We start from the raw sequence: 19,493 nt of genomic DNA on the forward strand, positions 1-19,493 counted from the left end.
GGCTCCAGGAGGATGTTTGGGTGCAGGAGGGGACTCCAGGCTGGGGCAGGGGGTTGGGATGGGGGAGGGGGTTTGCATTATAGGCAGGGGAATACAAAACACAATACCGCCATTTTGATTGGGAAAACATCCTAAAACATTTCTAAGACAGAATGGCTGTAAAATCTGTGGTATTTACAAACAACATGATGTGATGTGGCAGAAAAATTTTATAACTACTCATAAGTAATGCAGCCACCCCAGACTAATGTCTATGAAGTGCTTTACACAACTTTATTAGATGTTTCCGATGTATAATTAGGCTCGTCAGGCTTATTATGGGTAAAATTTGGCAAACGTTGTTTATCGCCGTACACACACACACACCAACCAACGAAAAACTATTTCCATCTGTAATATTTGACATTTACAGATAGGCACAGTAAGAAAAATGCTTCTTGAGACTTGTTACCATTTGATTTAAGGAGAGTTATTCAGTATATTTTGACATGTGATATTGACAGCTTGTGTCTGAATGGTTCTACACTTTAACTTTTTGAAGCTCAAGGTCTATTGTCATTAAATTATTATTGTCTGAACCCTTCCCCCCAGAATTTCCCACAGCTAGGAAAATTTAAATCGATCAAAATAAAAATAAATGCTTAAAAAACATAAGTTTGCACAACCGTGAAAATTTAAATGGATAACATTGAAAAATACATAAAAATAAACATTGATATTAGTCAAAATTATGTTTTAAACATTGACTTCTGCCAAGTATATATATAATTCTTCCAACCAGGTAGCTGTTTGTATTCCATTTGGCATTTGAACATAGCACTGTAATGTTGACAGTGTTGCTGTGGGTATGTAATATCTAGCTGACTCAGGGTGTTTTTGTCCTATAATTTGGATCCTTGTGAAAAGAACACTTTTTGGGGAGGGGTATACAACACATGGGGAGAGTTTAAACAATTGCTCTTTGGGTCCAAACTTGAGCCTTCAGTTTTTACAGCGTGCTTTGTTCCATTTCCTTCTGTATAATACTGCCCTTAGCCATTTCACAAACTGAAACATACAATACTCACTTATTTTTCATACATTTTAAGGCCAGAAGAGACCATTAGATGATCTAGTCTGACCTCTATTTAATAGAGGCTAGAAATTTATCTCTGTATTGAGCTCAATAAAAACTGAACAGCAACACTGCCAGCTGCCATTGAGAGCAGGGGCGCAAGGGGCTCACGGTGCTGCATGAAGCTGAAAATCATCTGAGGGCTGGACAGAATCATCCTGTGGGTCAGATCCAGCCTATGGGCCATCAGTTGGACCACCCTGAGTTCTAAGCGATCATCTACCTAACTGGAAAGAACGTTATTAGGAATGGCAGAAGTTTTGCTGAAAGACCAGGAAACCAGTGGATAACTTGGCTCTTCCCAAGTGTCATACCAGAAATGATATAGCGCATAAGAAGAAATAGGGCAAGCACATATATTCTGAATAAAAGCAAGGAGAGTGGCAGCATTCTGCGTCAAGTGCAGGAGCACTTGTGTCAGGGAAAACAATTTAAAATGAGCAAGTTCTCTTCTCTTCACATCTGGGGCCAAATTCTTCCCTGGTGCCATTCCATTTGAAGTCAGTAAAGCTACACCATGAATGAAGTTGGCCCCTTGGTTTCTAAAGGAGTTATACGTACTGTTTCCTGTTAGTTAAGGAATTTAATGTCATCCAGTGAGTCTCCCAAATCCATGTCCCACTTCAGAACACTAGATTTTGCATCTAAATAATTATGTAAGGGGACAGTTGTTGACAAATGTCAGCTTTCCCTTGCCTACTACCTTGCATCTCCCTAGGGCTAGAATAACTTTCCCTCCGTATTCAGAGTAGCAGCTGTGTTAGTCTGTATTCGCAAAAAGAAAAGGAGTACTTGTGGCACCTTAGAAACTAACAAATTTATTTGAGCATATTTGATGCACGTCCGATGAAGTGAGCTGTAGCTCACGAAAGCTTATGCTCAAATAAATTTGTTAGTCTCCTTTTCTTTCTCCCTCAGTAATTCCCCCCCTGCAGAGGGCCAGCAAAGGCCTACTTGCCACTCAGATCCCAATTAAACCCTCTAAATAGCATGCAAGGGATGCCTCACCATGCGCTGGGCCTCTGCACCAGGGCGAATTTCACCCTGAGTTATCCTGCAAGTCTCCCGCTTTGAAATGCAGCATGAATATTTTTTATATTGTATAGCAGATATGGATAGCATACCTCCCATATCCTGCACGTCTGGGGAGGGGGAGGGATACTGGCCACTTTGGGGTCAAAGCAAGCCTTTGATTTGGATTGCAATAAGTTTGGACAGAGGCCAGATGGCTCTCATGATATGAGCTCTCCGCAGTATTCCTGCCGAGGCCCTGAAGCATGTTGCTTCACTTCACAGGATTACATCTTGGGGCATCCTTTGTGTGAGCACCTGGGCTCTGTTTCTCTTGTGCTGTTCATGCTGGTGCCCCACAGGTACCTCTTTGCCTTCTTCACCACTGTTCTTATGCTGCCCACTCCAGAAACTCTGCACATCGCTCTGCTGTGGATGTTATTTCCCTCTTGAACTCTGTTCAGACACACAGTGGTTCTCCCTGACTTCTGGTAAACACAGCGGTTACTTCTAAGGTGCCACAAGTACTCCTTTTATTTTTGTGAATACAGACTAACATGGCTGATACTCTGAAACCTGTCATTATTATGTTTCTATTAGCATTGAGTGCACTCTTTTTTCCCCTGTTCTGAAACACTAATATCTGGCATGAAACAGCCTCATACATCATCAGCCAAAAAGCTCAGGTTGAGGAACACTGGATAAGAAGAGTAAGCCTCTAAAGTCAGAATGTGTATTAGCTATTATCATCTGTTTACTCTTAATTACCTCCTACCCTTATTTGTCTCACTTTAATGGTATGTCAGCCAGCATTTTCCATCCTCTCACTCAGGGGCTGAATCTAAAAGTAAGGTAGGCACCTATGTCAGTTACAGGCATGTTTTAGCCATGCAGAGCCAGATTCCACTTGGATTTACACAGGTATCAAATCCAGGCATACTCCATGGGATGACTTCAGATTTACACTGGGTTAGCTGAGTGCAGAATTATTAACCCTTCTGTTTGTGAACCAGGTGCCTCTTCCAACCTGCTCCAGAACAAAATCCTTACACTGGGCCATCCAAGGAGATTCTGGTCTCACTTCTGCTTGTGTAAAGCAAGAGTAACTCCATAGCAGTGTCAAACCAGTATAACTGAGAAGAGAAAAGGCCCATTGTGGCTAATCCTGCTCAGAGTTGTCCACTGTGCCCAGAAGATGCATAATCCACTGGGATTGTGTAGATCACTCTCCCCAACCCCTTTGGAGCAGTGGTCCAACTCTGCATGCTGGTGCAGAGAGGGGACAGGGTCATGGGCCCTTTTGCATGATTTGCTAACCAGAGGCAGGACCTATCTTGTAACTTTTAGCCTAGCCATTAGAGCACTCGCCTGGGATGTGGAAGGCGAGGGTTTAATTCCCCCTCTCTTCCAGAGGGTGGGAGGGGATTTGACCAGTGGTTCTCCTAGCTCTCCTGAGAGTGCTCTAACCACAGAGCTATGGGATTTAATCTGACGTGGGTTTGCGTCAGTCTCTCCTGTTGAAATTCTTCCATGGTGGATAACTAATGAAAGTGTGATTGGAGCTGGGAGACTGGACCCAGGATCTCCCACCCTCCAGGCGGGGGCCCTAACCAGAGTCTCGCTCTCTCTCGCTGGCTCATTCTGTCTCTAGAAGGAGACAGAATGAGCGTGACGGAGGCTAGACAAGGCAGCGCTTGTTTGCTCAAGCAGACTATAAAAAGGCTTGAGCATCTCTCACAGAGGCAGATGGAATTAGGGGCTGAGCAGGAGACAAACCCTAGGAACAGGGAAGGAAGGCGATGGCTTTAGGCTGAGATTTACACCAATGAATTCAACGGTACAAGAGACCTTGAGCATGTCTGCTTTGTTAGGAGCAGGCTGGGAACATCCCATTTTCACTTCCTCATCCTCTTACTCCCCTCTCCTGCTAGTCACCTTTCCCTTTCTTCCCCCGTCCCTTCTCCTTAGCCTCCGTATACTCACTCCCTTTGGCGTCTTCCATTCCAGAAGCGGAAAGGTTGTAGAAGAGCCTTTTGTGCAGTAAAAAACCCTTTTCCTTCCACTACACCACTGTATTTTATAGCTCTGCTGCTGTCAAATACATCTCTTGTATTTGATCGCACTCCCTCTGCCAGGGATGGGACACTTCCTGTGACAATGACCTTCTTCTTTGGTCCATATTCTGGCGAATTGGGGGTGGTTTCTCACTAGTTGTTGCCTGCATGGCATGGCTGCTTCTCATGCTGGGGCAATACAGGTGTATTGGGAAGGCATGTGCATGCAGCCTAACAGATCCTGGATGAGCAAGATATTGCAGAAACCCCGAAGGAAATGGAATTCCATCCCATCCCAATCGGACGGTAGGGAGCTGTGTCGAAAAACTGGCTCCGAGGAAGATCACTGCTTCACTGACATTGTGTCACAGGGCTGTGGCTATCATGTGGTGAACTGTGCGAGGTCCAGTAAATGTTACAACGCTGTGCTGCTACCTCCAATTCATGTGGGGAGAAAGTGCTGAGATGTGCTTTGGGAAACAAAACTGACGTTTTGAAAACAGCTTCAGAGCTGCCCAAGTACAAGCACACTGGGTATATTCTCCGGTTGCTAGCTCATGCTGCAACATCTATGCTATTATTGTTACCTATGCTTGCTAGATTAAAGTTAGCAGGGGTATGTCTATCCAGGCTACAGACACACTTTCACTTGCAGTGTAAACGTACCCACTTGAGCACAGAACTAGGAGTCTGGAATTCCTGGGTTCTAGTCCTGGTTCTGCCTTTGACTGGCTATGTGGAAATAGAAGCATAGAAGATTTGGGTTGGAAGAGATCCCAGGAGGTCATCTAGTCCAATCCCCTGCTCAAAGCAGGACCAACACCAATTAAATCATCCCAGCCAGGGCTTTGTCAAGCCGGGCCTTAAAAACCTCTAAGGATGGAGATTCCACCACCTCCCTAGGTAACCCGTTCCAGTGCTTCACCACCCTCCTAGTGACATAGTTTTTCCTAATATCCAACCTAGACCTCTTAAGGGAGCATTTGCTAGGGTCTAGCTTAAAAGCATTTCTGTATATTGATAATCTTGCAAATTTTCACTCTGTGTCTAAGGTTAAGTAAGAGGCAAAGCTGCTCTGGTATTCAGATTTCCCTGACCAAGGACAACCTAGATTTAGGCTATTGGGGGAAGATAGTGAGGCAGTATTGGGATGACACTCATCTCTATATCTCCTTCTCGTCCCATTCTGGATGGGGCAGTTGACCCGCTGTCCCAGTCTCTTGCTGGCCATGGGGTTTGGTTGAAGGCAAGTTGTGACTCTCTCTAGCTAAGACTGAGTCTCTGATGCAATCAGCCAGAAGCAATATTGCCAACCCCAAGTCTTAAAAAAAAATCTTAACCAAGACCCGCAAATCATGATATTTAAAAAAATAATAATTTGAGGGTTCATTTTATTTATCTTCTGATGTTTGAGCCTTTAGCTTGCACTCAGATCATGCTTCCAAACTTTTATCCACAACCCGGAGAGCTAGACAGTTACTTTCTTAAAAATGAAAACGGAGATTCACTTGACTCCAGGAGTTGGGACTTTAAGAAAATCAAGACTCAAGACAGAACCTGCAGTGACAGAGGCTGGACTGCCTTTTGTTACAGAAGTTCATAACCTTGGGTGCTGGTGAATCTAGTTAGGTGACATCAAAATTCCTTTGGTCATTCACACCCAGCCAAAATGGTGAAACCATTTCTTTTAGACACGGGGACTGACTGTGATGGGGTGAAACCCCATCATGGGCTAGAGAGGGTTAAAGGCCAGTTTGTCACATGTGCTTCACTTGTGCCATAATTAATTTGTTACTTCTCAGCCAAAGGGGGTGGGACTAAGAAGGGTCAGGTGATAACTTAATGGCCACCTGGGCCTCATAAAAGGCAGAGAGAGGCCAGTCTTTAGGAGGAAGTGGTAGAGAGATGTTTATAAAGAGCTTGGTGCCAGGATCAGCAGGGGAGCAGATACTCCCTACCCTCCAGGAAAACGTAGTCTGAGGGAGCCTGGGCTCAGTACTAGACATGAGGAGAAGACTCTAAAGTCCCCCTAGAAAGGGGACAGAGAACAGAGCCCTGAAGATGGACTGATTTGTTAGGCTTTTGGGCATTAGCTAAACCTCCTGTTGTGATGAAAGGCAGCTGAACTAGATGCTTCTCAGCCAGAGGGCTGGATCCTGTGCACTAGGATGTGAGAACCCCTGCACAGGAAGCTCTGATAAGGGGTGCTATGGTGGTGAACCTTAACTGGTCATGCAGGAGCTCTGCCCTAGTGCACCAGACTCTTCCTGTTTCTGTAACGTGTTCTACGTATAGCTCTACCTTAATGCCCATCAAACTGCAGCAAATGCAGAATGCAGCAGCCTGCTGGTTTGGGGGAATCTCTTTTGGGATGCATGTTACAGCAGAACTGCACTAACTTTTTGTATTTATTTCTGGATGACGTTGAAGGTGCAGGGTATTAAACCCCAAATAAGTCGGGTGCCAGCTATCTCCAAGACCTGTGTGATGTGGCTGTTGAGATTGTCTTAGCATGTAAGATAGCTGCCCCACCTCCATTTTAACTGGGAGGAGGAATGGAGTGAGGCTGTTCTGTAGAGGGTGGGGACAGGTGTCCTCAGCTCCATAATGTGCTTTCTGCTCTGCTTCTCCAAAGGCAGAATTTGTTGCCCTGTTGCAAGGACCATTTATTTGCCTTGGCTTTTATTGTGGGGAGGGGAGAGGGTGAGTTGGGGTTTTAGAGAGCCCTGTTAGGGCCTCCCCAGTCCTCCCAATCTGTTGGATGCTACATTTTTTTTTTTTAAATTATAAGTGCAGATGTGCCCCAAGCATGGGACAAATCTATTTTAAAAAAAAAATTGTGTACAAACTAAATTACTTTCCTGTCTACCAGAGGGAGTGTGCTAATCTTAAATTTTGCAGCCCAAATGGAAGGGGCTAGAATGAGAGATTATTAGTGAGGGCCCTGGGAAATTGTGCACACATGTTCTGAGATGGTAGGAAAGTAGGCCCTTGAGAAGTCAAGAGACCTCACTAGCCTCCGAGGAAATATCTTTGAGCAGATGGGTTTCTGTAGCGGGGTAGAATTAAATCATCTCAATTTCCTCTCTTGGGCAAATAGGGACAGTTCTCCCCCTCCCCCTGCCCCAGCAGGTGTTACAGGCAGCAGAGAGGTGGGTCTAATTTGCATTGGCATGGGGATTGGCACAGAAGTGGATGCACCAGCTGGAGTAGGGGGCTGGTTTCCAGGGGGCATAGCAATGGCACAGGCAAGGTGGATGCACCAGCTGGGGAGGAAGTGTGGTTTGCAGAAGGCCTTGGGACTGGCACAGGTGGGGTGGATGCACTGGTGGGGTTGGTTTCCAGGGGGCCCAGGGCTGGCACTCTCAGGGTGAATGCACCGGGGATGGTTTGCAGGAGGCACAGGGTAGCCACAGGCAGGGTGGATGGAGCATGGAGATGGTTTACAGGGGCATAGGGGCAGGCTCAGGCAGGGTGGTGGCAGAAGGGGGATGGCAGAGCTGGTTTGTAGGGGGTACAGGGGCTGGCACAGGCAGGGTGAATGCACCGGAGGGGTGGGGGCTGGTTTCCAGAGGGCACAGGGGCAGGCACAGACAGGCTGCATTTGGGGGTGGGGGCTGGTTTGCAGGAGGGGCACAGGGGCTGGCACAGGGAGGGTGGATGTACCAAGGGATGGTGTACAAGGGGGAGGCACAGAAGCTGGCACAGACAGGGTGGATGCACTAGACTACGGGGGGACGGGGGCTAGTTTGCAGAGGGGCACAGGAGGGGTGCATACACGGAGGGATAGGGGGCTTGTTTGCAGGGGGCACTGGCAGGATGGGGGCACTGGACGATGTGGGGGGCTGGTATACAGGAACGACGGAGGGGCTGATACAGAGGTGCAGGGGGACGGGGGGGCTGGTTTGCAGAGGGCACAGGAGGGGTGGATGCAGCGAGGGATGGGGGGAGGTTGCCGCGGGGGCACCGCTTGGTGCGGTGGGGGGACACAGGTAGAGAGCAAGGACGGGCTGCGCCCGCTCGGGTCCGGAGCGGCCGGGCCGGGCCGGGCCGGGGCGCGCGGCGGCGGGGCCGGGGCGGGGGGAGCATGCGCGGCGGCGGGGCTGGGCTGGGCGCGTGCCGCCCGGCGATGGGGGGGCCGGGGGGAGAAGCGGCGAGGGGGGAGGAGGCTGGGCGCCTCGGCAGCCTATTTGAGGGAAAGGCTCCGTTTGGCTGGGCTCAGTGCTGCCGGCCGCCCCGCTGAGAACGGCCCGGCTCAGCGCACCCGCGGCGGGGGAGGCGGCGGGGTAGGAGGGGGCGCTCGGCCGCCCCGGGAGCGGGAGCGGGGGGGAGGAGGAGGAGGAGGAGGAGGAGGAGGGGGGGGCAGAGGTTGCTCGCCGCCGCTCGCCCTTCCCCGCTGCATCTTTCATGGCAACATGGCGATGCCGGCGCAGCCCCGCCGCGCGGCTCCCCTCGGCCCGCTCCTGCTGCTGCTCCTGCTGCTGGCCGCCCCCGCCGCCCACGGCTACAGCTTCCCGCAGCACTACACGTGAGTACCGGCCGGCACCCTGCCCCCCGGGCCTGCCCCTCGCTCCCTCCGGGCAAGGCGCGGGAGCGGGGGCTGGCGAGCGCCCGGGTCCGGCACCTTCCCCGCCCTGCCCCATGGAGGAGCGGCGCGGGTCGGTGCCCGGGTGGCGTGGGCACAGGAGCTCCCCGGCTTTCAAGGAAGATGCCTCCGAAAGTGAGGTGTGGGGAGAGAGGGACTCGTGCTCGGACGGAGAGGTGAAACTTAATTAACGTAATGACCTGCAGCTCCTCCCTGGCAAACTCTCTAATACAGGCAGCGTGCGAGGGGATCGGGGGCAGCAGCAGCAGCAGCAGCAGCGATGGGCTTTGAGTGTTGCCTTGCACGCCCCTCGGTATTTCAAATGCGTGCCTACCTGGAGCGTGTATGCAGGAGCAAAGATTGCTCTGTATAGGTTATCAGGAGGTGACGCTCCAGCAAGTTACTACTTTTTAGGCAGTTCCTATAGGCAGCCTTATTTTTATTTTCTTCTAATAATAAGTTTTTGAAATCTTTGGTGTGAAATCCTTCCGTCCCTCTCCCCGCAGTAAGGAAAACAGAAATAGACGGCGAGTTGCTGGAAAACTCAAACTTCACCAATGCCTGAAGGTTTGGGTTTTTTTTTTTAATACAGTTATCTAAATGTTAATCGAGAGAGAGAGAGAGAGAGAGAGAGAGTGTGCTTTTCTGGTTTACAGGTGTACAGTACAGCATCTGCAATCCAGGAGTGCCCGGTGGAGTTTAGTACAAACTGATAACAAATAGTTCCACAGCCACAGGCTATCAATCTGAGGATATTCTCCCCCGAAGCCTCCCCAGAACTCACACAAATTGATTTTAGTCTGGTGAGACCAAATCAGAAAGCATATGATTTTTTTGGGTGGAGGGTAAGGTAATAATGGAAGGATGTAGAATTATATTTACAGTTGGAGTTGGAAATTTTTGCTCTCACATGTTCATTCCACAATGTGATAGCTGCAATCGTTTTCCCTTCCACAAATCCACCCCAAACCTTTCTGGAATGTGTTTCGAGACACCAACATCTACGTTATGAGACGTTAAGGGTTTGTGCCACTAAACGGCAAGAGCCAGGCTGTTCAGAGTAAAGGCTGACACCGTGTCCTTACGTTGTGCATTTCTGAAGGTGGAGAAAGGTCTCAATGACATGGGTTAATAATGGCAGTCACCCTTAACTTTGTGCTTGCGTCTCCGGATATTTGTTGCTTTGAGTCACAATTTTTGTGGTTTTTAGGCATCAGATTTTTTATATAATATATTTTGAATTTTAGCGCGTGTTTTTTTTAAGGAAATATTTGATGAAAGACTTCTTGAAATTAATGCAACTTACTGAAGGGCCAAAATATTTTTGAATGCGTGTTTAGACTCATGTGTTTAGGTCTTCTAAAAAGGAAGCTTATTAACAGAACTATTTGAATTATTTATTTGGAATCAATCTGGTCTGTTGTGTTACTATACTAGCACTCCGTTCTAAAAGGTGTAGTTTGCTGTGTTATTTATTTAGCATCATACCACATCATAGAGATGACTCCAGGGCTGTTATGGAGCCCATTGTAATCATCCTTCTGAGTCCACATGTTATTGACCTCGAATACTGAGCTGTTGGCATCTTTTTTTGTCAATCTGGCTGTCAAACATGCACACACGTTCCTCAGAATAAAACCTTGAGAGGTGTCTGTTGCCGGGGTGTGTGGAATATGCCTGCACTGCACAAATAGCACATTTTTTAGGGCCAGATCTTGCAACTACAACTCATGTGAGTAATTTTTACTCATGCGAGAAGTCCCATTGTGTTGTTAATCCTTCATCACACTAGTAAGGTTTGTAGGATTGGATCCTTGCACTTCAAGATCTCAACAGTGTTTTTTGCGTTCCCTCTCCCCAGATTCTGAATGCATCAGACCATATTACTTTCCAGATACCAGTTTTTAATTTAGAGTTAGGGTTTTTTATTATACAAGTTTAAACAAGGGTCTTAAATCAGGAGACCTGTTTCTAGAGTAATATAATTTAGTTTAAAAAAAACAACAAAACTTGCTTCCCTCTTCCACCCAAATTGATTAACTAAGTATTATAAATTTGCTCCTGTCTGCTATGCTAGGTTTTAGCTCACAGCAATTTTTTTTCCAGCCGTGTTAAACTCCTGGCAAAACAGTGCTTAGTATAAGGCATGTTTCATAGCACCTTTGATAGAATGACAGTGTTACCAGAATGGGCCCAATCCTGCATTGAAATCAGTTGGAGTTTGACATATGCCAGGAATGCAAAACTGGGCCCAGCAATGACAATATATGGTTCATAAGCTTTTATAAAGTGGAAGGTTTGGCCCTAAAATGGGGTTGTGTGAGTGTGTGTGCGCCTTTGCTCACAGAGGGCAGAAAGCAATTCTGGTTTACGCTGCATCTGAAGAAGAAAAGTATTGGAACTGAGACCTCAGCCTGGCCTCTTACTGCTGTGTTATTTTATTCTCATTATGACCTGTTTTCTGAACCTGGGGGGGGAAAAAAAGAAGTCATGTGTGGGTATTGGATGATGATGAGGCAGGATTGCTGGGCAGTAGGTTAATGCCCTGTAACATGTGGACTGTAATGCCTTATGTACAGTACTCTGGAGCTCTCAGGATTGTAACATCTGTCACTCAAGGAAAGAAAAATTTAACAGAAGAAAACTGTTCCTGATCGTTACTGTTACACTCAGACTAAGCACCTTCTCTTGGCAGTTCCCCTTATTATAAGCCTCCCCTCCCACATACACACCTTTACCGGTCCAGCAATTGAAAAGACTTAATTTAAACCTGTAACTCGGGTATAATTTTGGAGGATGCCTTTGTTTGAAATTAAATTGGATGCCAAATTCTTCCAATTATAAAACCATTTTTTCCTCTTCCATATGTCAACAAAGAACAATATTGAGTTTTTATTAGAAATCCTGCTTATCTTTAGAGGTTTTCTGTGTGAGTTGCTTAAGTTGTCTCCCTTTATAGGGTCCTCAAGAATGAGGCTGTTTTTGCAGACTCCCTAGAACTGTTTCATTATGACCTAGGGCAGCATGTGCAATGATTAGAATATTTTCCTTTTTTGGGGGAGGGGATGAATGAGAGAACAGTTAATTTTTTGAAAGTAGAAATCGCATTAATTGTCTCTAGCGGTTCTGGATATTGGTTTCTGGTTTTGTCCATGGTAAATAGTCAGTGTTCCATATATTCTCTCTCCTCCTGGGTAACATGGTTTTAATCATCTTATGCTGAGCTAAGGAAGGCTCAGCTCAGCAGTTGTCCGAAGGGAAATTTCTCATTGAGATTTAGAAAGCAAAATCCCCAATTGAAACGGAGCCATTCAAGCAGGCGTGTTGGGTGGTGTCCACTTGACCGACTGTTTTCTTTTTATGGGTGGGCACGTGTGTGTATGTCGTGAACGAGATTAATAGCTCTGGTGGAAAAAAGGGCTGCTGGTTGATGCTGATTTTTTTTTTCTTTTAAATACTTAGAGGCATCAGCTAGTTGGTGCTGGATTGCAGAGAGATCCCTGCAAAGATGCAACAACTGCTGTATGCTTCCCTGATGGATTCGTCCTGATCATTGTTGGAATATAAAATGCATAGTCTCTATAAATGTTGACCACTTAGGGGACTGTTCTCCTGTTGGTGCCCACGCCAGACTCCTGTTGTTGGGAATTACAGGTGCTAGAGAATAGCCCATATATAAATTATCAGTCCCTCACCCTGCAAGCAGAGCAAGCCCACGCCTCGCTCCGTGAACCTGCCATTTATCACTTGGTCTTGAAGGAAAGTTGCCATTGTCTAGAGAGCAGTGACCCTTTTTTTTTTTTTTTTTTCTTGTAGGACAGCATGTGTGTTCGGAACCATTTTACCCTCCCCCCCCCAATGGTGAGATGTGGCTGCTAAAGTCTCTTGCTGTGATATCCAAACAAATAAGACGTACTGTCAGAGGAGAGGAGGGATGGCCTTTCAGTTGAGGGGCTAGGCTGGGATTCAGAGAGGTGGGCTCATTTGTTGGCCCTGCCACAGTCATTTCTCTATGAACTTGGGCAGCAGTCAAAAGTGGGCAGTGATATATAGATATATATTTTGAGATGTTTAATTTGAGACACCACAGGCCTCGTTATCTGGAGCACTGAGAGCTCCATCTGAGGTCAGTGGAAGCTGCAGGTGTTCAGCACCTCTGAAAACCAGAAATTTTTAGGTTGCCTCAAAACTGGCCATTTTGGTAAGCTTGGGCCTTAACCTCCTGATGTGCTTCAGTTCCCTATTTGGAAAACAGAGGTAATGATCCTCTTGGGGTGTTGTGAGGCACATAACCTCCATTAAGACCTGATTTTGTTGGCTCTTACATTGCGATGCAGGATGGGATGGAGAGGAAAGCCTCTTCTCACCCTTGAGCAGAGCTGTAAGAGCCTCCGGTGCCATTAACCAGAAACGGAGCGGGGAGGAAATGGGACCATTGCTCTGATCTTCCTCTGCAACAGCCTGCAGAGCAGGGTCGTCTGCCACCGGTGAATGACTAGTGTGTCCACCTGCCCCTGTGAGAAACTGTGCCTGCCTGTGGTATGACCTACTGTGGTCTCCACAGAACTGGCTTTCCTGTTTGTGAGGCTTTCATGCGCTATGCAGAGTGCTGTTGGAGAAGGACCCGGACAGACTGAGTCCAAAACAAGCATTCATTTGCTATATTTCTCTCAGATGTTTGAAATCTCCTTTTCTTTCTCTCCCCCTCCTGGCCTTTTCCCAAACATCCCTTGCTCAGGGCTCGTGTTTGAAACAGCTGCATGTGAGCCCTTGTTCCTAACAGTGAAGCCACTATGGGAACTATGGCAGTTAGCATGCGTGTTGTTTCTAACCTGGCTCAGTGTTTAAGCTCATTCTGCAGGATCCCTTACTAAGGCCCAGTTTTTTCTCTTAATGATCCTCTATGTTCTTCATTTTCTCAGTTCTGTTCCCCCTCTTTACCACTTTAAAATGTTCTTTGCCACAGCCACATTCCTTCTGGCGGAAAGGAAGCCAGGAAGCCAGTTCCCTCTGTGCTGCTAAGCATCTCCCAGTATGGGTCGCTCATGGGCAATATGATAATGAGGGGCATTTCTTGTTTATCGCCAATGGGTTAAATGCACCATGCTCCCTGCTTATGCGAACCCCCTTCATCATGGTGCCCCTGGCTTGCTTCTTTCAGCCCTGGAAAAGTTTTGTTTTGTACTTGTTTGTTTTAATTAAGGACTTAGTTCCGGTCTTGAGTGTGTGAGGTTCCCACTTAAATCAACAGGGACCCTCCTGAGCTCTGGAGGATAGAATTCATCCCTCTGAATACACAACTGGGCCTAATCCAGAGGCTCCATTCTGAGGAAACTGTTATTTCTGTGCAAAACTCACTTAAAATTCCAATGAAGAAGGTCAGCTGCAGGCTAAATGGGAACCTGGGAGTTCAACCTCAGGCAAGTCTATTGGCTTTGGGGCTTCAAATGCCAGCAGAGCGCCCTTGAGGGTCTAGTGCTGGAGTTTATATTTACAGTATAACACTGTACATGTACTATAAACAACACAACTTGGACAACCGCTTTGTGTTTAAGTTGAAGAAATAGCCAAGTAGGATAGAATTTTTTTAAAACTCATTCTCAAGCAAGTACTTGAATTAAATACTCTGCTAGGAAGCACACTGTCAGAACATTTAAATATGTGCTTTCCTAAGTACCCTGGGAAAGCAAAATGCATTCCCTTAGCAAATTTGTTTCCTCTATTGGTGTCTGCAATGGTTTGTTGTTGTAGAGTTGCTCCTGAGTTCTGGGCTATGCACTTTGGTTTGTTGTTGTAGGACTATACAGCACTGATAACCTGAATGGCATAGATTTCTTTGGAATGGTGTCATGGAGTTGGAAATGCACTAAACTGTTTTGAGGAAAGCACATGGGCAGAACTACTCAACAACTTTGATAACCTCCCTATTGTTCTTTTGGCGAGTCCTTATTTCAACAATCTTTTAATGCTGGTCGATATCATTCGAGCCTGGAAGATATTAGTCAGATGATAAATATACTGAGCGTTTTCCCAGAGTGAAGAATTGGTTCTTTTGTCTGTAATTCAGATGCCTGTTGTTGTCCACTTCCGGATACGTGTATCAGTATGTTTAGCCAGAGCGGTTGGAGTGAAGGGTGGGGGGTGGGGGTTGGGGGTTGGGATGCAGGGCAGGAGACCCAAGTGTATAAATCTAAATCAGGCCAGACAAACACTGTGTGGTATGTGGTTTCCATATCCTGTCATGCACTCCGTTGCAAACCATGGATCCTTTCCTGCAATTAGGAGTGTAAGCAGCTTCCTCTAAAGCTGCTTCTCAATGAGCTAATGGGGGCACAAGAGACCAATGCATGCTGGACTGTCTCCTGTGGGAGACTCTGAAGTTCCCAGCATCAACTGAGCTGGGGATTGAAGGGAGTGAGGGATGAGGCCTGATCCTGGCTCTTCTGCATGGTAATGCCCTATGTCAGCAATCAAATCGTTGGCCTGGGCACTTAATGGGGATATAAAACCTTCAATGAAATGTAGCTGACTATGATAAAGCCTTGGGCACTGCAGCCAAAACAAAGTGGAATATGTGTATATGTAATGAGCCAAATGCATTTGTAACTCCAACAAAGTAAATGGAATTAAACCAAGGATGGATGGGGCCCAATGCATTTCTAGAGCGGATGTTTCTCAAGGTCTGTCAGATTTCTCATGTAGGAATTCAGGGGAAGAATTTTGGGGAGCCGTCAGCTTCCGTTGACTTTTATTAACTGGCTGTAATGGAGTTCTACTGTATCTATATCTTTTCAGATAAGGAGTCAAACTCTATTTTCTGTGGGCTAGATTCGCCTCTCACTAGCAGCAGTGCAATCTGGGGTGACATTGCTGAAATCAGTGGCTTCAAATTTACATTGGTGCTATTGAAATCAGGGTCTGTCTTACTGTCCCCTGCCACAATGATGATTTTGGGGGGGGGGCGGGGTTGGCCATTGTGAACTATCAGGTTTTGCCAATTAGCAAGTAAATGAATAAGCATGATAGAGAACCAAGGATAATGCATTTCAACATGCATGTTAATTTACCTGCCGAGGATTGTCTATCTCTAATTTATTTATGAGCCTTCACAGCATGCTAGTGAATGTTCTGCAGTAAATTTTGTAAAAGTAATGAAGTCTTAGCTGTTCAGAGAAGGCTTATATTTCTAAGAAGTGGCGGGAGTGTGTGGGGGGGATGAGAATGGGAGACCACTGTTTCCATGTGCAAATGATGAGGTGTGCAGCAAAATGAAGTGCAAATTAGTGAGATTACACTGTGCATCAGAGCAAAAATCACTGTGGGGTTAGAAATATAATTGCAGTTTATGCTGGGGGGAGAACACAAATCAAATGCCCTAAAGACTTGGAGTTTCTTATCCATGTGAATAATAGTTACTCATGTGAGTAGTCTTAAAGTCTATGGGATTACTCACTCTAGTAAGGGTTATTTCCATGACTAAGGGCTGGAGAATCAAGCCTCGGGGTTGCCTATAAATTGGCTAGATAAAGTTCTCTGTCTGCTTTTCCTGTGTCATATTGACGGTTGGAGGGCAGCAGGTGGGACCACGTCAACATATTGCCAAAGAAGTGGGTAAGGTTAGTGGGAAAGGGGTTCTGTTGTATCAGGCAATGTATAATGTTTCAGCTGCGTTGGAAGCTCCTGTTCCAATGAGCTGCACGTGGTTTCAGGCACTAGCATCCTTGGTTGCGCTGGGCTGATACATAGAAGGAAGGGCTGTGTGTAGTGCTAAGCAAGGAGACCGTTTGGCTGTACAACGGTGCCTGCTCAAGATTACCCAGGGAATCCAAGCCCTAAGGGGAGAGTGCTGAGTCAATATCAGCCAGCGATCATCTTGAAAGTCTCCCCCAGATGTGAGCTCTGGCAGGAACTAACTGGCCCTCTTGGTCCCCAACATCCCACAGTTCAGAGCCGACACTCCACGATGCTGCAGACCTGGCGCAGGTTCGCACTGTGGCTGCCTCCGCCTACCTGACTTGTTGATAAATAGAAGTGTTGTCAGTCCTAGCTTCCTTAGTTCCTTGGCCTTCCCGCACACAAACAGATTTACCCCTTAAACTGTTAAATTGGTGGAAAGAATTGGGAGAGAGTGTGAATCCATCTCCACTCAAGTGAAAAACGAGGAAATTTATTCTCTTTATAAATATGGACTCATTTCAACACATTGCAGAACCGGCCCCCAGAACACTCCTTCCATAGCAAGACACTGATCTGCTTTGAAATCAGACTTTGTTTCTTACCCGGGGGCATTTTTTTATATACCCAAGCCTGGTACAAGGGGTCTAGGGTCTCCATTCCTACTCCTCCGCGCAGGTGATGTCAGCTGCTATGCTCCAGGTGATTTATAAAGTTGTCTCACTTATAACGCTCCCTCTGAATCGATGGGACTCTGGTAGCTAGGTCCTCGGATTCATAAGCTTTGCATAGATCTCTTCAGAATGGTCAAATGGTCACCTAGTTAGGGGCTTGGTGCAGTGACAGGAAGAGATAAAGTCCCTTGTTCCTAGTTAGGTGTGTGTGGTGGTTTTTTGTTTTTGTTTTTTTTTTTTTTTTTTTTGCAGCTGTAAAACAGAGACTAAGGAGGAAAAAAAAAGTGAGGAAGAAGCTAAGCAGAGCACCTAATATACAACTTTATCGTGTGTTGAATGTTCAACCAAATTCTGGGCTATGTGTGGCTGAGGCTCTTTTACTGCTTTATAATGAACTCAGTAGAGCCAGGAGGAGCCAAAGTACCATTTCCTCATATCTGATGTAGCCTTATAAATTAGAGTCATATACTTGAGCATTCACTGCTGATAACATATTTCTTGTGCTTGGTAGGGGGAAAAAACAATTAAATAATACACCTGCACTTCCACTGGGGAGCATAAGGCCTGTGTGCTGGCAGGGACTCTGCAGGGGGACAAGAAGCCCTTTCCCAAGGTTATGGTTAACCTTTTTGCAGCCCGTCATGCACAGCAGGGAAAAGAAGGTTGGAGGAAACTGCATTTAATTATTCAAGGCCTGCAAGCCAAAGAGAGGTCTCTGAGCCTCCAGCCCATTAGACGTATATCACAGCTTCAGAGAGGGTTCTGTGCTTTCCCTTCCCACCCAGCGCTTGCTGCAAAACTGGGTATAAAAATCAGTGCCTTCCCTCCACATACGTACCTCTCAGTTTTTATTTATTCTCTCTTGGTTTTGCCTGGGAATCTTAATAATTGTAGATCAGTGACCGAGCCGATGACATTGCTCTGCCTGCCATGGAATGACAGCCATTTTGAGAGCACAGGGAGGGAGTGAATCAACACTTAGCCCCAAACAAGCTGCCCCTGCCCCAAACGCACCATGCATTAATGGACTATTTTATTGTTGCAGTTGAACCATCCTGTCTGTGTTGCTGTGTAGCAGAATTCACCATCTTTGGTCTCCCAGGCTATTTTTTTGCTGTAGAAGCATGTTGTTTGCAGGTGGAGGGCCATCCAAGAGTTCTCAAGGTTTTGGGCCAAATTTATTCTTAGTGCAACTCTACTAAAGGCAGTGGAGTTCGATCTGGGATGAACTTGGGCTTTTGGCTCCATTTTTAAAGAGGATGGAGGTTGTAGTTTTTTCTGTCTTGATTTTTATCTTGGTGTGAAGGAAAGAAGCACATCTAATTTTACATACTTTCATGAGCTTCAATACATCAGCACTTATTCCTAGGCAGCTTTATCTATCCTCTTCCCACACATGTGACCTGATGTCAGAGATGCCTTGTAAATGTTTTTGACACACACACCAACTTTCCTCCCATTGCCCTTGGACTGAGTGGAGCCCCCTCTATGTTGGCCTTGGAAATGAGCTGTCCTGACCCAGTTTCTCTTTGGAGAGAAATATAATCCTCTCCGCTTCTTATTCACTGTCTTGATGAGGATTTGGGGCAGCATTCTCACCCCAGTGAAGCAGTATTTAGGGTTAAGGTGGTCCAAGCTGAGGCAGCGTTTCTTTTACCTGCCTTTCCTTGCTTTCTTAACCAGGCATCCTGCAGGGTGAAATGGAGCTGTAATGCCACTCTGTGGCCAGTGGTGAAAGGGTGCCTGAGAGCCAAGGTCTGACACAGGGTCTGATTTCACCTTATGCCTGCTTAGATAAATGGTTTCTTTTCTCTCTCCCCTTGCACTGCGCTGTATTGTACATGTTCTGACAACCCTGTTTGTGTCTCATTTGCCTCAGAAGGTACAATTTTATTTTGTCTGGGATCAGACTGAATACTCGAGTCAATATGCTGCCTGGAGATTCGTCCATAGTGATGCTGGTGTGCGTGAAAATATTTTCTCTCTTCTTCTCCCCCCCCCCCCCCCCGGACATCTTTCCAGGTAGAGTCTTGCACTGGCAGTTCGAGCTGTTTATGAATGTAATTACATGCACTGAAAGCAGCTTGTTTTTTGCAAGAGCCACTTAATAAATGTCACTTGTTTGGTGGCTTTCAGGCAACTGAGTGTGTGGCCTTCTCATCGGGGGTGAGCCTTTTATATTGTGTGGGGTCATAGTTAAGTGATGGATGGATGTGCCCATGGCAAGAGTCAATATTTTTTGTATGATAGGTTGTAAAACCCATTGACTTTCTTCCCTAACTGAATTTACCCATTCATGTAGCTATACCACATAGCATTTGTGACCTCTCCTAAGATAAGCAGGGTTAGATACGGGCAATACGTAGATGGGAGACCCCTCC

General features: G+C 46.4%; 1 protein-coding gene across 3 annotated transcripts in view; it reads left to right on the top strand.

Annotated features, from left to right (window-relative positions):
• Window positions 1-8,518: 8,518 nt before the first annotated feature.
• The window catches only part of CACNA2D2 (calcium voltage-gated channel auxiliary subunit alpha2delta 2), a 630,338-nt gene continuing 619,363 nt past the window's right edge, over window positions 8,519-19,493 (top strand). Inside the window, exon 1 of one of the 3 annotated variants that reach the window (XM_038410728.2) lies at window positions 8,519-8,707. In XM_038410728.2, the coding sequence (XP_038266656.1) occupies window positions 8,595-8,707 (113 nt within the window). In that variant the 5' untranslated portion in view covers window positions 8,519-8,594. Of the gene's footprint in view, window positions 8,708-9,115; window positions 9,332-19,493 lie in introns of those variants that run through there. The other 2 variants (XM_038410729.2, XM_038410731.2) reach the window with 2 other exon arrangements.

This window comes from Dermochelys coriacea, chromosome 7, assembly GCF_009764565.3.
Source record: "Dermochelys coriacea isolate rDerCor1 chromosome 7, rDerCor1.pri.v4, whole genome shotgun sequence".
Taxonomy (NCBI): Eukaryota; Metazoa; Chordata; order Testudines; family Dermochelyidae; genus Dermochelys; species Dermochelys coriacea.